Source organism: Octopus bimaculoides, chromosome 9 (assembly GCF_046866305.1).
Source record: "Octopus bimaculoides isolate indiv1 chromosome 9, ASM4686630v1, whole genome shotgun sequence".
NCBI lineage: Eukaryota > Metazoa > Mollusca > Cephalopoda > Octopoda > Octopodidae > Octopus > Octopus bimaculoides.
The window spans coordinates 82740086-82761200 of record NC_142936.1 but is presented as its reverse complement, the minus strand read 5'-3'; the positions used below and the strand labels follow the sequence as shown (position 1 = coordinate 82761200).

The 21115-nt window shown below is 33.8% G+C and overlaps 1 protein-coding gene across 2 annotated transcripts in view; it reads right to left on the bottom strand.

Moving 5' to 3' along the window:
- Positions 1-6466: 6466 nt before the first annotated feature.
- The window catches only part of LOC106879288 (bcl-2-like protein 1), a 92785-nt gene continuing 78136 nt past the window's right edge, over positions 6467-21115 (bottom strand). For both annotated transcript variants that reach the window (XM_089357914.1, XM_014928786.3), the window contains one exon: positions 6467-16602. In XM_089357914.1, coding sequence (XP_089214040.1) covers positions 16462-16602 — 141 coding nt within the window. In that variant the 3' untranslated portion in view covers positions 6467-16461. The remainder of the gene's footprint in view (positions 16603-21115) is intronic.

Below are 21115 nucleotides of genomic sequence, written 5' to 3'. Positions count from 1 at the left end.
AAGTTCAGAGATCTATTACTTCTGTTGGAAATGAAAAACCAGTCACTCTCTCTCTCTGAGTGAAAGGCAGATTATATGAGGTTGCATATGATCAGTATTGCTACATTGTAGTAAGAAATAGTCCTTGAATGCAGAGGACATGAAAGACTAGAGAGGAATGAATTTAATATGTTCCTTTGCATGTGCAACAAAGTGCGTGGAAAGAGAAATTGGGCATAAGAATCAGATGTAGCAAACAAAAGAGAAGATTGTGCTGCTTTGGTTAGGTGAGGTGTATGGATAAGGTGAACTTAAGCCTAGCACTTAAAGTGGATGAGACTTGAAGAATGGGGAGTCCCAGGAAGACATGGGATAAAGTAGTGATAACTGATCTCAAGATGTTGAACCTCACAGAGATAGCAAAGGTTTAAGATGATGGATTTGTTGTGTTCAAAAAACCCATCTATCAGTGAAAATGAGGTTCTAAAAGCATTTTCTTTATGCCTTACATGCTAGGCCCTGCCTCTGCATCCATTCTCTCCCACTAAGCATTCCTCCACATCTCCTCCTCCTAATATCCATCCCTCTTCTTTGGTAGAACTTGGCTGCTATAATCACTTAACAGAATTGGCACATATTTTACCCTACCGTTTTTTGCATTATCAGTTACCTCCACCCCTCCTGGAACCACTTCCTATCAATATCCATCCCTTCTTGCCTACTTTCCCTGAATACCCCCATTTTTGTGCCATCAGTTATCTCTCCCTCTGCCCTAAGCTACATCTTGGGCCTACCATACTCCATCACTGATACCTCTCATATCTGCTATCTTTCTCAACTCCCTCTCATGTCCCACTAAAATTAGCCACCCTCACGTACCTCTGACCTCCATCTCTGTCGTTGTACATCTCCCTCCCCCCACTCTCACACCTTGCATGTCATCTCCCTACTTTCTTATTTATTTTCATTCCTAAGCTACTTCTATCTCTCTAACCTTCCCCACTATATTATTTCCCATCAACTGCACCCCCATCCTTATTCATCACTCACACTTACCTCTACCCCCATCTTTAACTCACCTCTCATTTTCTTACGAAATTACTTCCTTTGCCAACTCTCCAACTCACTGCTAATATTCTCATATTCCTTTTCTTGTACTTTCAGAGTTTACTCTGGCACTGCATCACCATTATCTTCCCAGCTACTCCCACTTTTATATAATGTAGAGTAACAAGACACTTGCACTATCCCTCTATCAAAGCCACCCCATCTACTTAGTTCAAGAGGTTTTTTTCCCCTTTTCTAGTCTTGTTTTGCAAGTTACTTTGCAACTTCACTAGTGCTAATGACACAGAAAAAGCAACCAGTACACATTGTAAACTGGTTGGTATTATGAAGGGCATCCAGCTGTAGAAACCATGCCAAAGCTAACATTGGAGCCTCAAGCACTCCTACAGCTCACCAGATCCTGTCAAACTGTCCAATCCATGCCACCAAAGAAAACAGATATTAAACGATGACGATGATGATATATATACATATATATATATATATATATTCTTTTACTCGTTTCAGTAATTTGATTGTGGCCATGCTGGAGCATCACCTTTAGTCGAACAAATCGACCCCAGGACTTATTCTTTGTGAGCCTAGAACTTTCAGAGAGATGCAGCACAAAGTTTTGTTAGTGAACAGGTCATGATTATATATTTTGACACAAATCAAATTCAAATGTTGAAGTGAATCTAACGGTTTTTTTGTGTGTTCTAAAATGGCTTACAAACATCTTACATGCTGCAATTGTTTTTCTTTCAGCACACGATCTCAGATCAAGTCATTTGTTATGCAGGTACATCCCTGTAATATATATATAAGTATATATGTAAACATATATACATCATCATCGTTTAACATCCACCTTCCATGCTAGCATGGGTTGGATGATTTGACTGAGGACTGGTGAAACCGGATGGCAACACCAGGCTCCAATCTAATTTGGCAGAGTTTCTACAGCTGGATGCCCTTCCTAACGCCAACCACTCAGAGAGTGTAGTGGGTGCTTTTACGTGTCACCCGCACGAAGGCCAGTCAGGCGGTACTGGCAACGGCCACGCTTGAAATGGTGTCTTTTATGTGCCACCCGCACAAAAGCCAGTCCAGGGGCACTGGCAATGATCTCGCTCGAAAACCCTACGAAGGCCATTCAGGCGGCACTGGCAACGGCCACGCTCAAAATGGTGCATCTTATGTGCCACCCGCACAAGAGCCAGTCCAGGGGCCCTGGCAACGATCTCACTTGGCTTGCCAGGTCTTCTCATGCACAGCACATATATATCGTCGTTGTCGTTTAACGTCCACTTTCCATGCTCGCATGGGTTGGACGATTTGACTGAGGACTGGTGAAACCAGATGGCTACACCAGGCTCCAATCTGATTTGGCAGTGTTTCCACAGCTGGATGCCCTTCCTAACGCCAACCACTCAAAGAGTGTAGTGGGTGCTTTTACATGTCACCTGCACGAAGGCCAGTCAGGCGGTACTGGCAATGGCCACGCTCATCTTGCCCGAGAAACCTCACATATATACATATATATATATATACACAGGTGCAGGAGTGGCTGTGTGGTAAATAGCTTGCTTACCAACTACATGGTTCTGGGTTCAGTCCCACTGCATGGCACCTCAGGCAAGTGTTTTCTACTATAGCCTTGGGCTGACCAAAGCCTTGTGAGTGGATTTGGTAGATGGAAACTGATAGAAGCCCAATGTATATATATATGTGTGTGTGTGTCTGTTTGTCAACCCACCATCACTTGACAACCAATGTTGGTGTGTTTACACCCCCATAACTTAGTGGTTCTGCCAGAGACTGATAGAATAAGTACTAGGCTTACAAAGAATAAGTCCTGGAGTCGATTTGTTCGACTAAAGGCAGTGCTCTAGCATGGCCACAGTCAAATGACTGAAACAAATAAAAGAAGTAAAAAGGTATATGTATATATAGACATATATATAATATAAATATATTCTTTCTAATTGTGAAAGGAACATGTGGAATGGATAGACCCAGGAGGACGCGAGATGATGTAGTGAGAAAGGATCTTCGAATGCTGGGCCTTCATAGAGGCCATGACAACGGACAGAGACTTCTGGTGGTTAGCTGTGCTTGAGAAGACACAACAAGTTAAGTAAAATTATGAACATCCATACACACAGTCATGTCCGCTATGTCCCTCTCTCAGTTGTGAGATCTTACTCTTGTGGGCTTGCAGGTGCTGGGCCCATGTAAAAGCACCCATGCCAGTACCACATTAAAAGCACCCAGTACATTCTGTAAAGGGGTTGGCATTAGGAAGGGCATCCAACCATAGAACCCATACCGAAACTGACAAATGGAGCCGGGTAGCTCTCCAGCAGACCAGCTCTTGTCAAACCATCCAACCCATGTCAGCATGGAGAACAAATATTAAATGATGATGATGATATATGTGAAATATGTGTATGTAAAAGTTTATATACATAAAACTATTTTATATGTGTGTGTGTGTGTCTGTGTTTGTGTGTGTGTGTGTGTGTGTGTGTGTGTGTGTGTGTGTGTGTGTGTGTGTAAGTGTATCTTTACAGACTTTCTATAGAATTTAGAAGCAGCACAAAGTAGGACACGTTATTGATTTATTAACCTTTAATATATTATGGTTGCAACATGAAAAACGGTGTTTCTACGAGCAATTAATATATATATATCATCATCATCATTTAACGTCCGCTTTCCAAGCTAGCATGGGTTGGACGATTTGACTGGGGACTGGCGAATCAGATGGCTACACCAGACTCCAATCTGATCTGGCAGAGTTTCTACTTTTGTATGCCCTTCCTAACGCCAACCACTCTGAGAGTGTAGTGGGTGCTTTTTATGTGCCACCGGCACGAGGGCCAGTCGGGCGGTACTGGCAACGGCCACGCTCAAATGGTGTTTTTTACATGCCACCTGCACAAGAGTCAGTCCAATGTTTTGTTCACATGCCACTGGCACAAGTGCCAGTAAGGCGAAGCTGGAAACAATTGCGCTCAAATGGTGCTTTTTACATGCCACTGGCATGGAAGCGAGACCGCTGCTCTGGCAGTGATCCCGCTCGGATGGTGCTGTTAGCACTCCACTGGCACGGGTGCCAGTCATCGAATTTGGTTCAGTTTCGATCTCACTTGCCCCAACAGGTCTTCGCAAGCTGAGTTTAGTGTCCAATGAAGTAAGGTTGGCATGGTAGCCAGTCAATGAATTTGGCTCAATTTTTTATTTCGATTTCACTTGCCTCAACAGGTCTTCGCAAGCAGGGATTTTGTGTCCAAAGGAAAGGTACAGAGAGAGAGAGAGAGGGGGAGAGTAGAGAGAGAGAGGGGTGGAGTAGAGAGAGGTATCTTACTAAGAATGGTTTCAAGTGTGTTAGTAATGCCGGAGGCAAATTGTTGCACTAAATATTGTTACTAATTAAGTTTCATAGATTACTCTAACCTCAACTCACAGTAAAAAAAAAATAAATAAAAGGAATTTAACACTACTGGTAAGACCAAACACTTACATCCAATAGGTCAAATATCCAAATGACGAACTTCAGTATGATTAGCTCAATAACAATCTCAAAAATGTGGAGATTTTACTCCTTGATATATTTAGTAATTAACCTTTATCTTCAAGCATTAAAAACAGTTTATGAACCATGCACCTGAACTGACCTCATCATGCTTTCTTTATTCACAGCTTCCCAACTTCACCTCACGGTTTTTTATACTTAATTAATTATGGCACCACATTTGGTTGGGAGCTTTTAGTGCCTGACTTTGAATTGATACCCACATTAAGTTTGCAGAAAATACAGTGAATCACTATGGAGTAAGATTTTATAATCTTACACCTACCCAACTTTTAGAGAAATCTTCTAACTACATCCTCCAAAATAGCTGGCCAGAATGAATTGTTTGTAAAGTTTTAAATTTCCAGATAGCCCAATGCGTATATTACAACATATCCTAATTTTATTATTTGAAGATAAAGTTTTCGTGAAATTATATCGATTTTAAAACCCTTTCATAGTCAACTGAAACTTCAAGCTTGTGGAAGGTAACTGATATGTTAGGGACCAGCTAAAAATCTAATGGTATTGATATGATGTACAAAGAATCAAATTAGACACAATTAACAAAGCCTATTAAAATACAACTTCATCCTTAATAATTGTCCTTTTTTGTTAATGAAGAGGAATTTATACAATATATGAACAATTCAAGGATTATAGCAACTAAGTTGTTACCCATTGTTATACTGCTGGTAAAAATATTTATTGATCATACACATACTTTCATAAATTGGTCAAAGTAAAAGTCATATTTTTTTAAAGTCTGTGTTGCATTGTCTATATGTTGAAAGACATACAGAACCTCTCTCTCCCCCCACACACAAACAAAAAATAACTATATTATATATATATATAGTCTTTTTTCAAAGTCTGTTGCATTGTGTTGACAGACTTGCACTTAAAATTCCTGTGTCTTTAAACAAAATTTGTTAATTACTAAGGTGACAATACTACCTATTTTATCTATCTTTCACACTCTCTCTCTCACTGTATTTTACTCTCAACAACTTTTTCTCTTCCCCTTCTCTACATAGATATTGTTACAGATGGACAGATGGAGATCAGCTTCTCTTTTATAATATAAATTTAAGAGAGGAAAGTATTTTCTGTTTTGATACTCATTTTATATTCATTGTTCACATAGTGTATAGTGTCAATGTAGATAAAGTATCAAAATATTTCACAAGTGAAAACAGAATACTTTCTCAAAATTAAATGGTAACAAGCAGTTACTTACAAAGTTTTCTGTCATCCATTTTATATTTGTTTCCCATGCTTTACTTTAAAATATTTTGATTCTTTAAAATAATTATTTCAAAACAAATGCAATATATATTGACTATTGAAAAATATTGTATAATCAACTATTTTGTTGTTTTTATCTTTTAATTATATTTGTTTGAAAGTTTCATAGCAAGGACAGATATAAGTTTTAGAAACTGGCTTTACTAAGAGAAGATATTGATAGTTAATTATATATCCTTGGACAGAATTTAGTGTCCAACAGTTTTTCAAAGAACAGCTATGAAAAATAGATGTGTCTCAAAAACAAATTGGTACTTACTTTTTTCCTTTCTTTACTCAATGCAGACTAACTAATTAATTTAAGTTACAACTGAAACATAGTTTCAAATAACCTGAAATAAATAATTTAGTTCTACAACAAAGATTCCTATGCATATACACAACACATACACCAGTACATTCACTCCCACACTTTGCACAAGCTAGAAAATATACATGAATTATGTTTCAAATAAACTACATTTAATAAGTTAACATGAAATAAATTGAAAACAAAAAAAAGGAAAACATTTTCTGTAATAAAAAGGAGCAAAGAAGATTGCCACAAGATAGAACTGTTTCATGATATTTAAATTTATTAACTCTTCAAAGCAAGATCCAGACAGACAACAATAAAGTATATTAGCAGAGAAAGAAATACAGAATGGAAATCTTGCCTAAGGAATTGGTTCAAACTGAGATAGGGGCAATAGGAAGGAACTATCTAGGAATTGTCTTTTTAAAAGAATACTTTCCATCTTCGCATGTTTTTTTTTCAGATTGCATACTATTTTCCTTCCGTACCACATTGTATGCACCTTATTTATGCCCTATGACCAGCTGTAGTCCTTTTCAGGGTTTAAAATACACAGAGGAAATTTCCAAAATTAATTTTAAAACATTGCAGCAAATATGTGGGTGGGGAATAAAGACATAAAGAGACATTATATAAAAAACATACTTACATACACACACACACGCAGGCATCTTTCATACATATACATGTGTGTTTAAAATGTAACGAAGGGGAAAACACATATACATGAAAAAAAAAATGTATTTAAATGTAACAATTTAATTAACAAAATGTTTACGAAATAGCATAAGACAAAAATCATATTTAAGATGGTTTCTTCCACATATTTTATGTCATTGAAATAAAAGGATTTTAATACAAAAAAAAAGAATATATAACATACATATGTGGGTGTGTGTGAGTGGGTGTAAGCATGTATATATATATATATATATATATATATATATATATATATATATATATATATGTATGTATATATACATATATTTGTGTGTATAAATATATATGTATGTGTGCGCATATATATATACATACACATGTCTATATAAATGTGTGAATGTATACACACATGCACACGCACACACACACATATATATATATAATAAGAGTAACATTAGGTCATTTCCACACACTTTTTATAATTTTCGTTGTTTCTTTTTTTTTTAAGACAAAAATATATAAATAACAGAAAAAAAATTAAAGTTTAAATTAATATTAAATTGTTAGTACCATTTTATGACTTCTGATCTCTCTATAAAACTTGAAGAATAGAGTTAATTGAAGAAATTTGCCAAAGAATGATCGATTGAATATTAAAATGTTTCACCTTAAAACTAGAAACTCTCTACCGATCCAGTTTGAGCTAGTTGAGCAGTAACATGATAACCCTAATGGAAGGCAAATATTATTTAAAACAAAAATTGGTTTGAACCAAGTAAATTAAAAACTGAAAAATGAGTGCAACAAAACATTTTTTTTTTTTCCGTTATTGAACTACAATAAATTAAAATTGACTGTTTTTGCATTGTATAAACTGTGGGATATATATGTATATATATATATATATATATATATATATATATATATATATATATATATGTGTGTGTGTGTGTGTGTGTGTGTGTGTATTATATATATGGGTCAATTACGGGAATTTAATTGCTTGGACATCCGTTTGAATAAAGAACTTAAAAGCAGAATTCGAAAAAACTCTTAATCAGTGGAAAAAATAGAAAGAGCTTATTTATAGCAGCAATGCATTGCAGACAATGTGAATAATATAGAAACATTTGAGGATTTAGCCTTCCTGCCTTCAAGCTGGTTACCAAAAAGCAAATATTAACCAGTTGCCATCTTTTCATTACATTAAAAAAAAAAAATAGTAAAAAAAAAGAAAAGAAAAAAAACAACTTTCCAGGAGTATATCCTTTCAATTTTCAAGATAGCCATTCAACTAAAACTTATGATACAAAAAAGCAAATAACACATTTTAAAGGCTTCAGTTTACCTTGATAATAAGAAAAGAAAAGTAATTCTCTACAAAACTAAAATCTCTAAAGTGGAGCAAAGTTATGAAACATATCCATTCTAAGCAAATACATTCATTCTGCTCAAATAAGAAAGTGATATTTAATTGACTTTTTTTTTATTTTATATTTTTTACTAAAAATAAACTCTTAAAAATTAACTCTTAAGAATTTCTTTTCCTCTGCTCCCATAGTTCATGCTGTAGCTCATTGTCTTTGAGAAGGCTCTAAAACTGCTTCTGTACAGTATTAGATGTACTGTTACCTTTCCATCAACACACAAGATTCTTCTATTTTTGGGAGTTGCAACATTTTTTTTTTAAAACTTTTTTTATTGTGTATGTGTGTGATTACATTACACTGGGATTAACATATTACACTGGTTACAAGACATCTAGCCCACATACAAACAAAAACAGAACCTCATTTAAACATTTCCCTTCCCAGGAAGGATAATGGCATACATTAGTTAAAATATATCTATAACATATACAAGCTAATAGTGACTTACCTTATTTTATTAATAAAATTCTATTAATAAATTTGCCTTATGAAAATTTTTTTTAAAATGACATAAAAATAAAACATCATTTAAAATGGCCATAATAGTAGTATTAAAAGTCTCTAAAGTTTCATAGCATTGTATTGCATTTTGTTCACTTTGGGGATATTTTATAATCTGATAACCATTTCTTAATGTCAAACGTTCCATCACATATTTTGAATGATGGCATTTCTGCTAAAGTCCAAACACTCGAGGAAAAAAAATAAATATGCTATCATGAAAATTCTGGCTATTTGTATAACAGAAGCAATTGCCAATTCCTTGAAAGAAACCTAGACATTTTTGTTTTCTGATTATTAAAGAAACAACAGAGCCAATCATAAAAGTTCTGACTGGAAAGATTGGAGAGTAAACATTTAACAAAAATGTTTATTACATCTTGAGATAAATTCCATTTCTAAGATAGAATCCTGGCTCTGCTTTAGGAGGCTTTAAATGTCTTGTATCAAATATAAAACCATTGATCTTTCTTCTTAACTGACTTTCCGTAAAGGTTTATGTAAATTAGAGGCCTTGCTTAGTGTTTCTCATTTAATGCTTTATTCTCAATTTCACTTTTTTTTATGGTGTCATCATGAATGATACCCAGAAGAGTTTTCGTCTTAAAATAATCTTCAGCCTCTCCCTTTTAATGAAAAAATAACAGTCATTCATGAGAAGTCAGACAAGCTTCCAATAACAATTCTACTTTTATTGCATTAACTCACTGAAAATCACTTTTAGGCTTTCTTACAGCTGCCCTCCAGACTGGTCCATCTTTACCAAATTATCTTCCAATATATGATTTACAAAACCTCAAAACTGGAATGGAAAAAAAACCTTGATTCCACTTTGTAGGGGGGAATATAAGCCAATGGTTTGAATTAGTCCATCTTGTGTAGTTTGATACTTTAAGCAAGTTGTTTAGTCCATCGTATATAGGATCATAGTAAAAAATAACAATTGTACAAATAAATTAAAGTTATATCATTAAAAAAATTTTAAAAAAACCTCAGCCAAGTAGATACCCTTCACAATATATGCTCTAATCACCACTAAATGCAGTAGCCTACAAGAAAGGAAAAAATTAAAATACGCATATATATAACCCAATGACATTTGGGATAATTTATTAAAAACTAGGTAATGTGAGTTGAGTATAACACTAATAATCTTTTACTTTACAATAGTTTAGCAGCAATTCTACTGCCACCGTCTGTTTATGCTTAAGTATTCTAGTAAAAAGAACAAAACCAAAGTTCTGGGACATGAAAGGTTTTGAACTGCTATAAACAAAATCTATATAAACAAACAATAAACATGAAATTATAGATAAAGCACTTTGCTAAAGTAAAGAACAGACTTTAGCATTAAAATAATACCAACAGTTCAAATTCTTCATGAAATGTATGCAACACTTTCAACTTTCATAAAACTATAAGATATACTATAATTTAGTACCAGTCACATACTGGGACCAATGGTATTAAATAATACCCTTCCATTCAAAATTGCTGGCCTTGTACCTAAATTAGAAACAATTATATCAAACGGGTTTCACTAGTAAATTATTCTGTACTTGAGTGTTTCCAATGAATCTTTCCATTTACTTTTTTTCTAATAAGCCTAGTTTTAAAAAAGAACAAAAAAAGGTATCCTTAAAAATCAGTTATATTATTATATGAAAACTGGTGTTGTAATATAAACTGTTTTTACAAAGAAATCAGTAATTATTAACAATTAAGGAGAATAAATAATGAACTCAGACTTAAACTAAATATCTCAGAATATTACAAATGAAGTTAAACAAATTATAGAGATTTTTGTTTACACTTTATTATTCTTTGTACTTACACATTATATACACAGATACAAATGCATACAGCAGTATAGACAACAATGTGTATACATTGATATACAACTGTAGGTGCTAAATATATTTACATAATAAATTTTGTAGAATCCTATACTACAAAACCCCAAGCAAAAAAGCAAAGGAACATATGTTTAAAAAAAACATGCTTAAAATAGGCTTAGTCTTCCTATACAACATTGAAATTATAATCCCAGGATCTTTTTAAAAAGTCATAGCTGATGAAATATTTTAAACACAATTCCAGCCTTTATAGTTGTTAAACATATACATAGGATTTAATATACTAATAATCTATTTGGTTGTCATGAAATATATGATCTTACATAATATATTGCATAAACATCTCTCATATGTTTTACAGCTTATTAACTATAAATCTTTACAGCTTATTCTATGCCAACACCAGCAAGGCACATAGCATGCAATATAAACTTGAAGACCTCTAATATAATCTAAATTAATACTAAATATGTTTTAAGCATGTCTTAAACATATGTTTTCATATATGTTTATATACACTGTAAACAAGAATAAAAAGAATGACTATTTCAGGGTATGTACTACACATGTTTCAATAACATGTTTATTTCAAATACGAGTACAATTGCTTAACTTAAATAGGTAACATTGTGTAAGTTTGTATTATTACAAACTGCCATTTCTTCAGATGATATTTCACTAAATATTCAATGGAATATCACATGAAGAAATGGCAGTTTGTAGTAATACAAACTAAGATAATGTCACTTTATTATGTTATGCAATTGAACTCGTATTTGGAATAAATATGCCATCAAAAGATGAGTAGTGATGCCCAGAAATATTCATTTGCTTTATTTTTGTTTACGATATATTACACCACATAAAATGTAACATGGGTTTGCAGGATATCCAGCACCAGTAAAATGTTCCAGCTCTGTTCCGACTACTGATTTAAACAGTTAAATTAGCAGGAACTATTTTTTTGGAATAATTTGTTTAGCCAAAAATAGACAGAAGTGTGCTTCTATGTTAATTTGGCTGGATCTAACTGATCCACACACACACACACACACACACACACACACAAACACACACACGCATATTTATTATTCATATACAAGAATGTTGTTTGTATTGACTTTGAAGTTTTAGCCATTGTCTGACGATGGTTTAACTGGCTGAAACTTAGAAGTCACTGTCAACATTCTTGTATAAGAATAAATTTGTACTCTACAAAAGTACAGTGTAACCCATCAGATTAATGTAAAACTGTCTTTATTATACCTGAACATAAAAGCAAACATTAATATACAAATATATATATATATGTATATATGTATATATATATACATATAAAAGTATATATATACACACACACACACATTATATATGTATCTTATACATAGCATACATACATACACACACACATTGCCATTACCAGTGTCCCTTCCTCTCTGCTTCCTTTCCCATCATCCCAACATTATTCTTATACATTCTCCATTCCCATCCTCTCACAATAAATCTGACCCTATTCACCATGGAGCACTCACTCTCACTTTGTGAGCTACAAGACAACCCCAACAGTGGTAGTGCCATCAAAAAGCACCCAGTACACCTCATGCATTTGGTAATCCGTCCAAACTGCCATAAGGCAGGATTTGAGAGGGCATTTTAGTCTTACTGATGATAAGATCACCTCTACTGTGTTGGTGCCATGAAAAATTCACTCTGCATAAAGTATTAAAGTGGTTGGTGTTAGAAAGGGCATCCAGCCATAGAAACCATGCCAAAAATGGGATACTGAGGGAAGACACGGTCTTCTGACCCATTGGATCATGTTGAAGCATCCTAACCATGCCAGAATGGAAAGCTGATGTATGATGATGATGAAATATAAATATATATATATATATTCACCTTCTTGTGTATTTTTAAGGGATGCCCTGATACCTCATCACCACCATTTCTTCTCTCTTTCCAACAGTGGTAGCCATGAATCTTCTCAACAGCAACACACCTGTTCATATCCCTCTATCAGACTTTAGTCTTCCCACATTTGGTATAATGCCACTGCCCTCAATACGATATTCCCACTCATTCTCGGGGGAGGTCTTGTCTTGCAAGTTACTTGGTGACCTCACTAGTGCTGGTGCCATATAAAAAGTGTCCAGTACATTCTATAAAGTGGTTGCCATAAATAAGGGCATCCAGCCATAAAAATCATGCCAAGTAGAAGCTTGGTGCAGTCCTCTGACTCATCAGTGTGTCAGTGTGCATTGTTTCCAATCTTCCATGAAAACATGTCTGGTTATATGAAAATATTACCATACTTGGATACAGATGAGGGTTGGCAACAGAAAGGGCACCCAGCTGTATAAAATCCACCTCAATAAATTTCACTTAACTATGAAGGCATGGTAAGGTGGATGTTAAAACAATGATGATGATGATGATGATGATGATGATTATATATATACACACATACACAGACACACACACACACACACACAAATAGACATATATTTATCATCCATTATTGATGCTGAGTACATCTCCAGTTTTAATCTATGTGTGTGTGTAAGCACACATACGAAAGCAGCTGGGTACAACTGAGTTACTGTTTGGTGAACTAACCCAGGACATATAAACTCTTAACAGCTCAACTGACACTCCCTCTCACACTATTTATCTATGAAGATATGAAATTAAAATGAAAAAACAAGACATACAACAGAAGGTATTAATGGACTCTTAAAAGCAAAAGAAAATTTTTTTTTAAATAGCTTCAATGTCTTTTCTTCTAATATAATTCCTTTACTGCCATATTTTCTGATCTACAAAGGGTTTCATTCCTTTGCTCGTTGTATTCAACTCACTTAAAATGTGCAGAATGAAATATAAATAGTTTGAAAACCAAATATCTGATACTGAAATAGACCTCAGCATTCTTGGCCCCCGGACTACGTCCCTGCTCAGTGCTGTTGGGGCAAGGATGGCTATCCTCAAGTGTGAGCCCTGTGAGTCAGAGTAACTGTTTCAGCACGTCTCCCTTGCCATCTTCCAGGGCAACACCTTTTCCATTTTGTCTGCTGGGACCATGAGGTGGACTGACAAGTCTCTTTAGTCATAGCCGCTGTATCTCTTAAAGGAGGGGAAAAAAAAGCATTAGCAAAATATTGAAATATCCACAAACTGTTTTATTTTCTTTAAAGAAATAATATTTCTTAAATGTTAGGATGATATAGTTTTCTCACCACCCACTTACTACCAGCAGGTGGTTATATCATTAATATCATTTATATCATTAATTTAATGCTTGATCATTTTGCATCACAAAAGAAGAAAATATAATTTACAAGCTAGGACTGGACTTACAAATTAGTTTCCATTCTAGAAAGTATAGTTTAGACAAATCTTCCTCCTCATGTAACTGTTGTTAACAATAACCAATTGTAGTTAAGTTAGCACGATTCATCTTGCAGTTAGTTATTCTTGGAAATAAATATTTATAAAAATTTAAAATAAAATATTTTTATTGTTTGATATAAATAGTAAAAGAAGGTAGAGGTAGTAAACACAGAACTATTTAACAATTTGTATAAAGTAGACAAAATGTGGCTTTTATTTTCAAAAAGCCAAATCAAGAATGTTATTAACCCTTTATCATTTAAACTGGCCATAACCCGCCAAAATATTCTACCTGTTTTGTGCCCAAACTGGCTAGAACCAGCCTCTCACACCAACCCTATAATATCATTGTAAAAATTAAACAGTTAACTCATCAAAATTTCAAAAGCTACAAAATAATGCATGATTAATTCAAAACAATGTGAATAAATAAGCACTACTTTTGACAGAGTAATATGAATGCCAAAGAATTAAATGTAAGATCACTTTGGGGACCAAATGGCATAATATATTGTTAGCAGGTCTCTTGGCTGATGAGAATGAGTTTAAAATTAATCAAAATTCATGAATCCTTATGATGGACTGACACATTAACAACCAGTCTGTTATATACATGGAGCTTCAAAAAACATTACATATATCATATATGATGAAGGATCAACTCTTTGACTCCTTTTAATAACACAACTATTTGAGTAATACATAAAATCTGCAGCATTCTGAAATTAAACAAATTACATAAGTTAAGGAAAATAACTGCAAAAAGGAAATAAAGTCTATCGTTAAAAGAATGTCGGAATATTAAATTTGGAATTTCTTTCTCAGCATAACTGCATTATTGGTTTGATAATTCTATAAGATTAGAAATAATCTTACCTTATCTTACATTAAAGATATATGAGAAATCAATCCTTTATTGATTATGGTAAGCAGGAGAAAAAAAAAAAGGACAGGGAAAACACAGATTTTGAATTTAGCTAGGCTTGACAGAATTAAATATAATGTTTATAAGAGCATATAAAATAAATGTTGAGTAAAATAATATACTGTGTGAGTGTGTTCCTGCAAATGTGACAGTGGGAAATGTATAGGTGTATAAGAGAATGTGTAGGTATGAATAGTGTTACAAATTTATCTATTTAATAAACCAATAATGAAATCAAAATTACAATGGAGAAAGAATTAGATGAGATTCTTAAATTACAGGAAATTTAGTATTCTAAATTTGTGCCGAAATTAATTGAAGGGGAAAATCATCTACACTTACATACAATAGTAAAAGCATCTTTTCGTCAAGAAAAATTTTACTTAGTAAACAGAATGAGAAATAATATGCCAACTTTTATAAGAATTAGAGAAATGGGAAAATTATTAAGAATCTGTATATATGCTTGTGTGTGTGTGTTTGTATTTATATCATATATGTGCTTGTATGATATATCTATGATATACACATAATATATATATATATATATATATATATGCATGTACATGCCAGTGCCAGTTTCCAGCTTCGCCTTAATGGCACTGGCATGTATATAATACATATTATATACACACACATATATATCTATGAATGCAAATACAAATCAGATTTCAAGTGAAGTTGTTCATTTTTATGAGACAGCTAGAAACCCTAATTCAATTATATAGCTTGATTTTTGAAGACTGCATCCTCTGGTTTTTCTGCACCAGAATTCTCCCTTGATGTAATATATGATATGTGTGTGTGAAGAATATGCATACAATATATATGTTATGATATATATATACACACAACAAAATATTTACGTGTATATATTTTTATTTATTTATATATATATATATATATATATATATATATGTACAAAATATATACTTGTATATATTATATATACACACATATATATATATATATATGTCTTAAATGCATTTATAGAACGTATGTACGTGTTTATATAATATACTTAATGTAATGTTTATAATAGGCATATATAACATTATATATATATATATATATATATATATATATATATACATAATATGCATATATATAACTATATATGATATGTACAGTTAATAATGTAACATATATATATATATATATATATACATAGAGACACACACACACAAGCCCTACTCCAGACAGACACATATACTCAGGAAAGTGAGAAGAAATGTAAGGAATCTGAGGATGTTGCCATTTTGTTGTTGTTGTTGTTTTCAGCATACTCTCACCGGACTGGTAGACTGTATCAAACACAATGACTGGGTAATTTTGCTTTAATATTTCTGTGTACCATGCTGGATTCAAATCAATTTTTTGTTGTGGTACTTGATTCTCATCTGGATCAGAGCTTATCTGAGCCAGAGTAAAATTGGAACTAGACTTGAACTGAGCTTAGCTTAAAACTCAGCTAAGAAAACAGCTCAATGCTAGGACTTCTGAGCCAGAAAGGCCCCTAGTGTCAAGAATCCCAACGCCCCTGTTGCAAAAACACAGAAATTTCTTAATGATGGCCAAATATCTCCGGTTTGATTGTCACGCCCACTTTCATAGAATTCCACAAATCCATCCTGAAAAATACAAAAAAAGAGAAAAAGAAAAATTCTATTAGTTTTAAGAATCTTTATAAAAATGCAATTTTGACAAAAACAACATGAAGGAATTAATCTTTTGATTAGAGCAGTGAATATAATATACAAAAAGTGTTACTAAGATCACAATTCACAATTATTAGCGTTTTCATAATCTATTTACTAATTGATTGGAACTTATTTTATATATTCTGTTCAGACAGAACCCAAAAACAATTTGTACATATTCTTCAAAGGAATCAAATGACACAAAGAATCAGAGAAAAGTCAAAAATTTGATATTTCTTGATATTCACATGAAAGTATGTAAAAGAGAAAGATTTAAGTTTCCTAGAAGACGAAAACTAATTTGCACGTAACAAGGATCTAAATGATACGTTTCCTGTTACACAAACTGCTTTATAAATAAATTCATGGAAAAATGCCAAGAGAAGACTTGACAGAATATTTGATAAAGAATGTAGAGCTTAGAAATTACTTTGTTTTTCTCGGCCACCTGCTTCAAATATTTTCTTTACTGATACTTGCGTAATTCTAATTATTTTTAGAGAAAAATTTTATTATTATTATTATTATTATTATTATTGAGTGAGAGAGCAGCACATCAAAGTGATGTTGGGATACAAATATACAAAGCCCAATATAAGCATCATGACTACCCATCTATTAAGGGTACACAGGCACATGCATCACAACCATATGTGCGTGACATGGTGACCTCATATCAAGATAAACAGCACTTGAACTTGCAGATGCAGCCCAGTTAGAATTTTCTTTAGGTCAAGGAACCTATCATGCTCAAAAGGTCCCTGAATAAGGACTGATTAAGGATATTATTAACATTCTTACAATTCATTATCAACATAATTTAATGTGTGCTTTCCATGCTGGCTAGTTTGGATGGTTTGACTGAAAACTGGTAAGCCTGGGGGCTGCACCAGGTTCCAATCTGATTTGGCAAGGTTTCTACAGCTGGATGCCCTTCCTAACACCAACCACTCTGAGAGTGTAGTGGGTGCTTTTTATGTGCCACCAGCATGGGTGCCATTGACCTGATACTAGCATCAGCCACGACTTGGTTTGACAGGTCAACACAAGCACAGTGTATCACCAAGGGTCTTGGTCACCTCCATGAGGCCCAATGCTCAAATGGTGCTTTGTACGTGCCACTGGCATGGGTGCAAGTCAGTCATATTTTACATATTTTACTTGGTTGCTGATGTTTATTGGTAATTAAACTTAATTTGCAACACATGTGCATGTTTATCAGCTTTGTTTTTGTTGATAATTCTTGTCAACAACTTTTCCTGTGATCATGATTTGAGAAGATATACAGAAGTATGCTAAAGACCGAACATAATCTCTTGTGAGTAAGAAACATAAAATAAAGTTTATTATAAAGAACACAAACACTTTGTAATTTATTAGCTATTAATGTGATACCTGTTAAACAGAAATTATTTTTATTTAATGAAAATTTTTAAAAAATTTTTTTAATTTAAAAAAATCTAATCATAAGTGAAATTATGCTAAATACACCTAAATTGAAAACCTTTTCCCCCTGGCCATATCGGCAATTCTGTAAACTTTTGGGTGCAAATTTTACTGGAGTAGAAACTTTTTTTTTAGCAATTTTTATCCTGAAAATCACCTGTGTGCAAATTACATGGATTTTTACAGTAGTTGTCAGAACACTTTGGGAAATGAGTCAACTGGATTATGTCTTCCACTTGACTTGTTTAGCTGTCTTAAGTGGGTCAATGGAGAAATATGTTCACAACATAGATACACCATACCAGGTGATTAAATATTACTGATATGGATCGATAGTTCATACAGAAATTGCAAAGACCTGAGCAGTTTAGTCAATATAAATAACTTGCCTCTTTCTCACAGAGTTGTTAATCATAGAGTGAAATATAGTAACAAAGCAATGGCTAATGAATTCTGTAGATTCCAAAAAAATCACAAAATCATTACACCTGAATAGTGACTGGCTTTGAAGGTGAGAAATATATTGAGAATGTTATAATCATAGCATTCACTGAATCAGTCATGGGTACAAAAGTGACAAGAGATTAGTTGATGTTGGTAATTCAGCCTGTTGAAATGTTTGGTTTCTACAAAGGTTAGATTAGTATAGATGAAGTAAGGGAAAATAAATAAATAGATAATATGGATTTATAGGATAATTAATTTTTGGACTGTTAGCTTTAGGATTTAAAAAGGGAAAATGTTTTAATAGTTCCATCTCTACTATTTCTACCAGTTATCATTAGATGTTTTTCATGAATGTGTAGAGAGTACCGATTGAATTCAAACAGGGAGCATTTACTTCTAAACTAAGGCAGATAATGTTCTTATCTACTAGATCACTGATGTTAGATTTTTAAGTTCAATAAAGGTAACCATACTGAGCATATATCAGCATGGGACTTGCTGACAGGGTTTATCAGTAAGCATTATCAGGGTCCATCAAGAAAATCTGATGGCTTTTAAATTACTAGAATGTTGACAAATGTAACATATTAAGCAACCTTTCAGTGAGTCTCAAACAGATGGCATATGTTTTCCTGAGCAGGAATTTCAAATCTATGGGGAGGAATTATAGCGGGGAGAGGGAGAACTGGGGAGAAATTTCAATCAAGATATTTTCAAACTGGAAAAGAATGTATCTCAAATATATATAAATATATATATATATATATATATATATATATATATATATACAAGCAAAGATACCTGGCATGGCTCAGAATTAAAATGGCATAGTTTTTTATTGTTTTACTTGTTTCAGTCATGTAACTTCAGCCATGCTGGAGCACCGACTTTAGTTGAAGAAATCAACCTCAGATTTATTTTTTGTAAGCCTAGTACTTATTCTATTGGTTTCTTTTGCTGAACTGCTAAGTTACGGGGATGTAAACACAGCAACATTGGTTGTCAAGTGGTGGTGGGGGTACAAACACAGACACACACACACAAATATTCACATATGTACAACAGTCTTCTTTCAGTTTCCGTGTACAAAATCAACTCACAAGGCTTTGGTGGGCTTGAGGCTGTAGTATATATATACATACATATATGAAAAGGATGTGTTATAATACTATTCCACATATACAAAAACAGCCACACCAACAATCCAACATACCTCCATCACCAGCTGCTCCATGGATATCATTATGGTTTCAACACCTGGGCAGTACCATTCAATTTGGCAGTGTCAACAACACTAAAAGAAGTGTTGTTTGGGAACAAACATACCAAAGAAACCACAACTTTCAAACACATTTACCCCATGTACAACTGTATCAGTAAATAAATTCAATAAGTAAATTACAACCACTCCTAAATATGTAACTAAACAGCGACCAATCCATTATACAAAATAGCATGAAGCATAAGGATGCAGAAAAGCATCAGCCTGCTAGAAATAAGAGCTAAAGTCTTAATTAAACCACAGTAAAGCACCAAGATAACGGAGAAATAACAGTAAGCGAAGAAATGGAAAGAATATATTCAAAAACATACCTATGAAAGATTATGCTATTTAGGGTACCTACACACCAGAATTTCAGGTATGTAAATATCCTAATTAGCATAATCTTTCATGGTTGTGTTTTTTAATATATTAATTCTTTCCATTTCTTTGCTTACTGTTATTTCTCTGTTATCTTGGTGCTTTACAGTGGTTTAATCAAGACTTTAGCTCTTATTTCTAGCAGGCTGATGCTTTTCTGCATCCTTATGCTTCATGCTAATTTGTATATTATAGCTTAATAAAGCTATTTGCCTGTGAACCACCTATATTACTACTGTTGATACCATCAAATTTAAATTTTATCCACTGGACACTAAACTCCGCTTGCGAAGACTTTTTGAGGCAAGTGAAATCAAAGTCGAACTAGATTCGACGACTGGCACCAATGCCAACGTCATCTCCTTCATTGGACACAAAACTCAGCTTGCGAAGACTTATTGAGGCAAGCGAAAGCGAAATCGGGATGGCACCTGTGCCCAGCGTCGCCTTTCTGGCACTTGTGCCCGTGACATGTGTAAGGATTTTCGAGCGAGATCGTTGCCAGTGTTCCTGGACTGGCTCTTGTGTGGGTGGCACATAAAATACACCATTTTGAACGTAGCCGTTGCCAGTACCGCCTGACTGGCTTTTGTGTGGGTGACACGTAAAAGCACCCACTACACTCTCTGAGTGGTTGGCGTTAGGAAGGGCATCCAGCTGTAGAAACTCTGCCAAATCAGATTGGAGCTTGGTGTAGCCATCTGGTTTCACCAGTCCTCAGTCAAATCGTCCAACCCATGCTAGCATGGAAAGCGGACGTTAAACGATGATGATGATGATGATGATGATGAGATGATATTAACAGTAGTAACATCTTTCAAACTTTAGTGTTTGAATGTTTTGTTCATAAATATTTTTGCACCATGTGCTGTTTTTGTCACAAAACAAGACCAGTATGTTGACAGATAT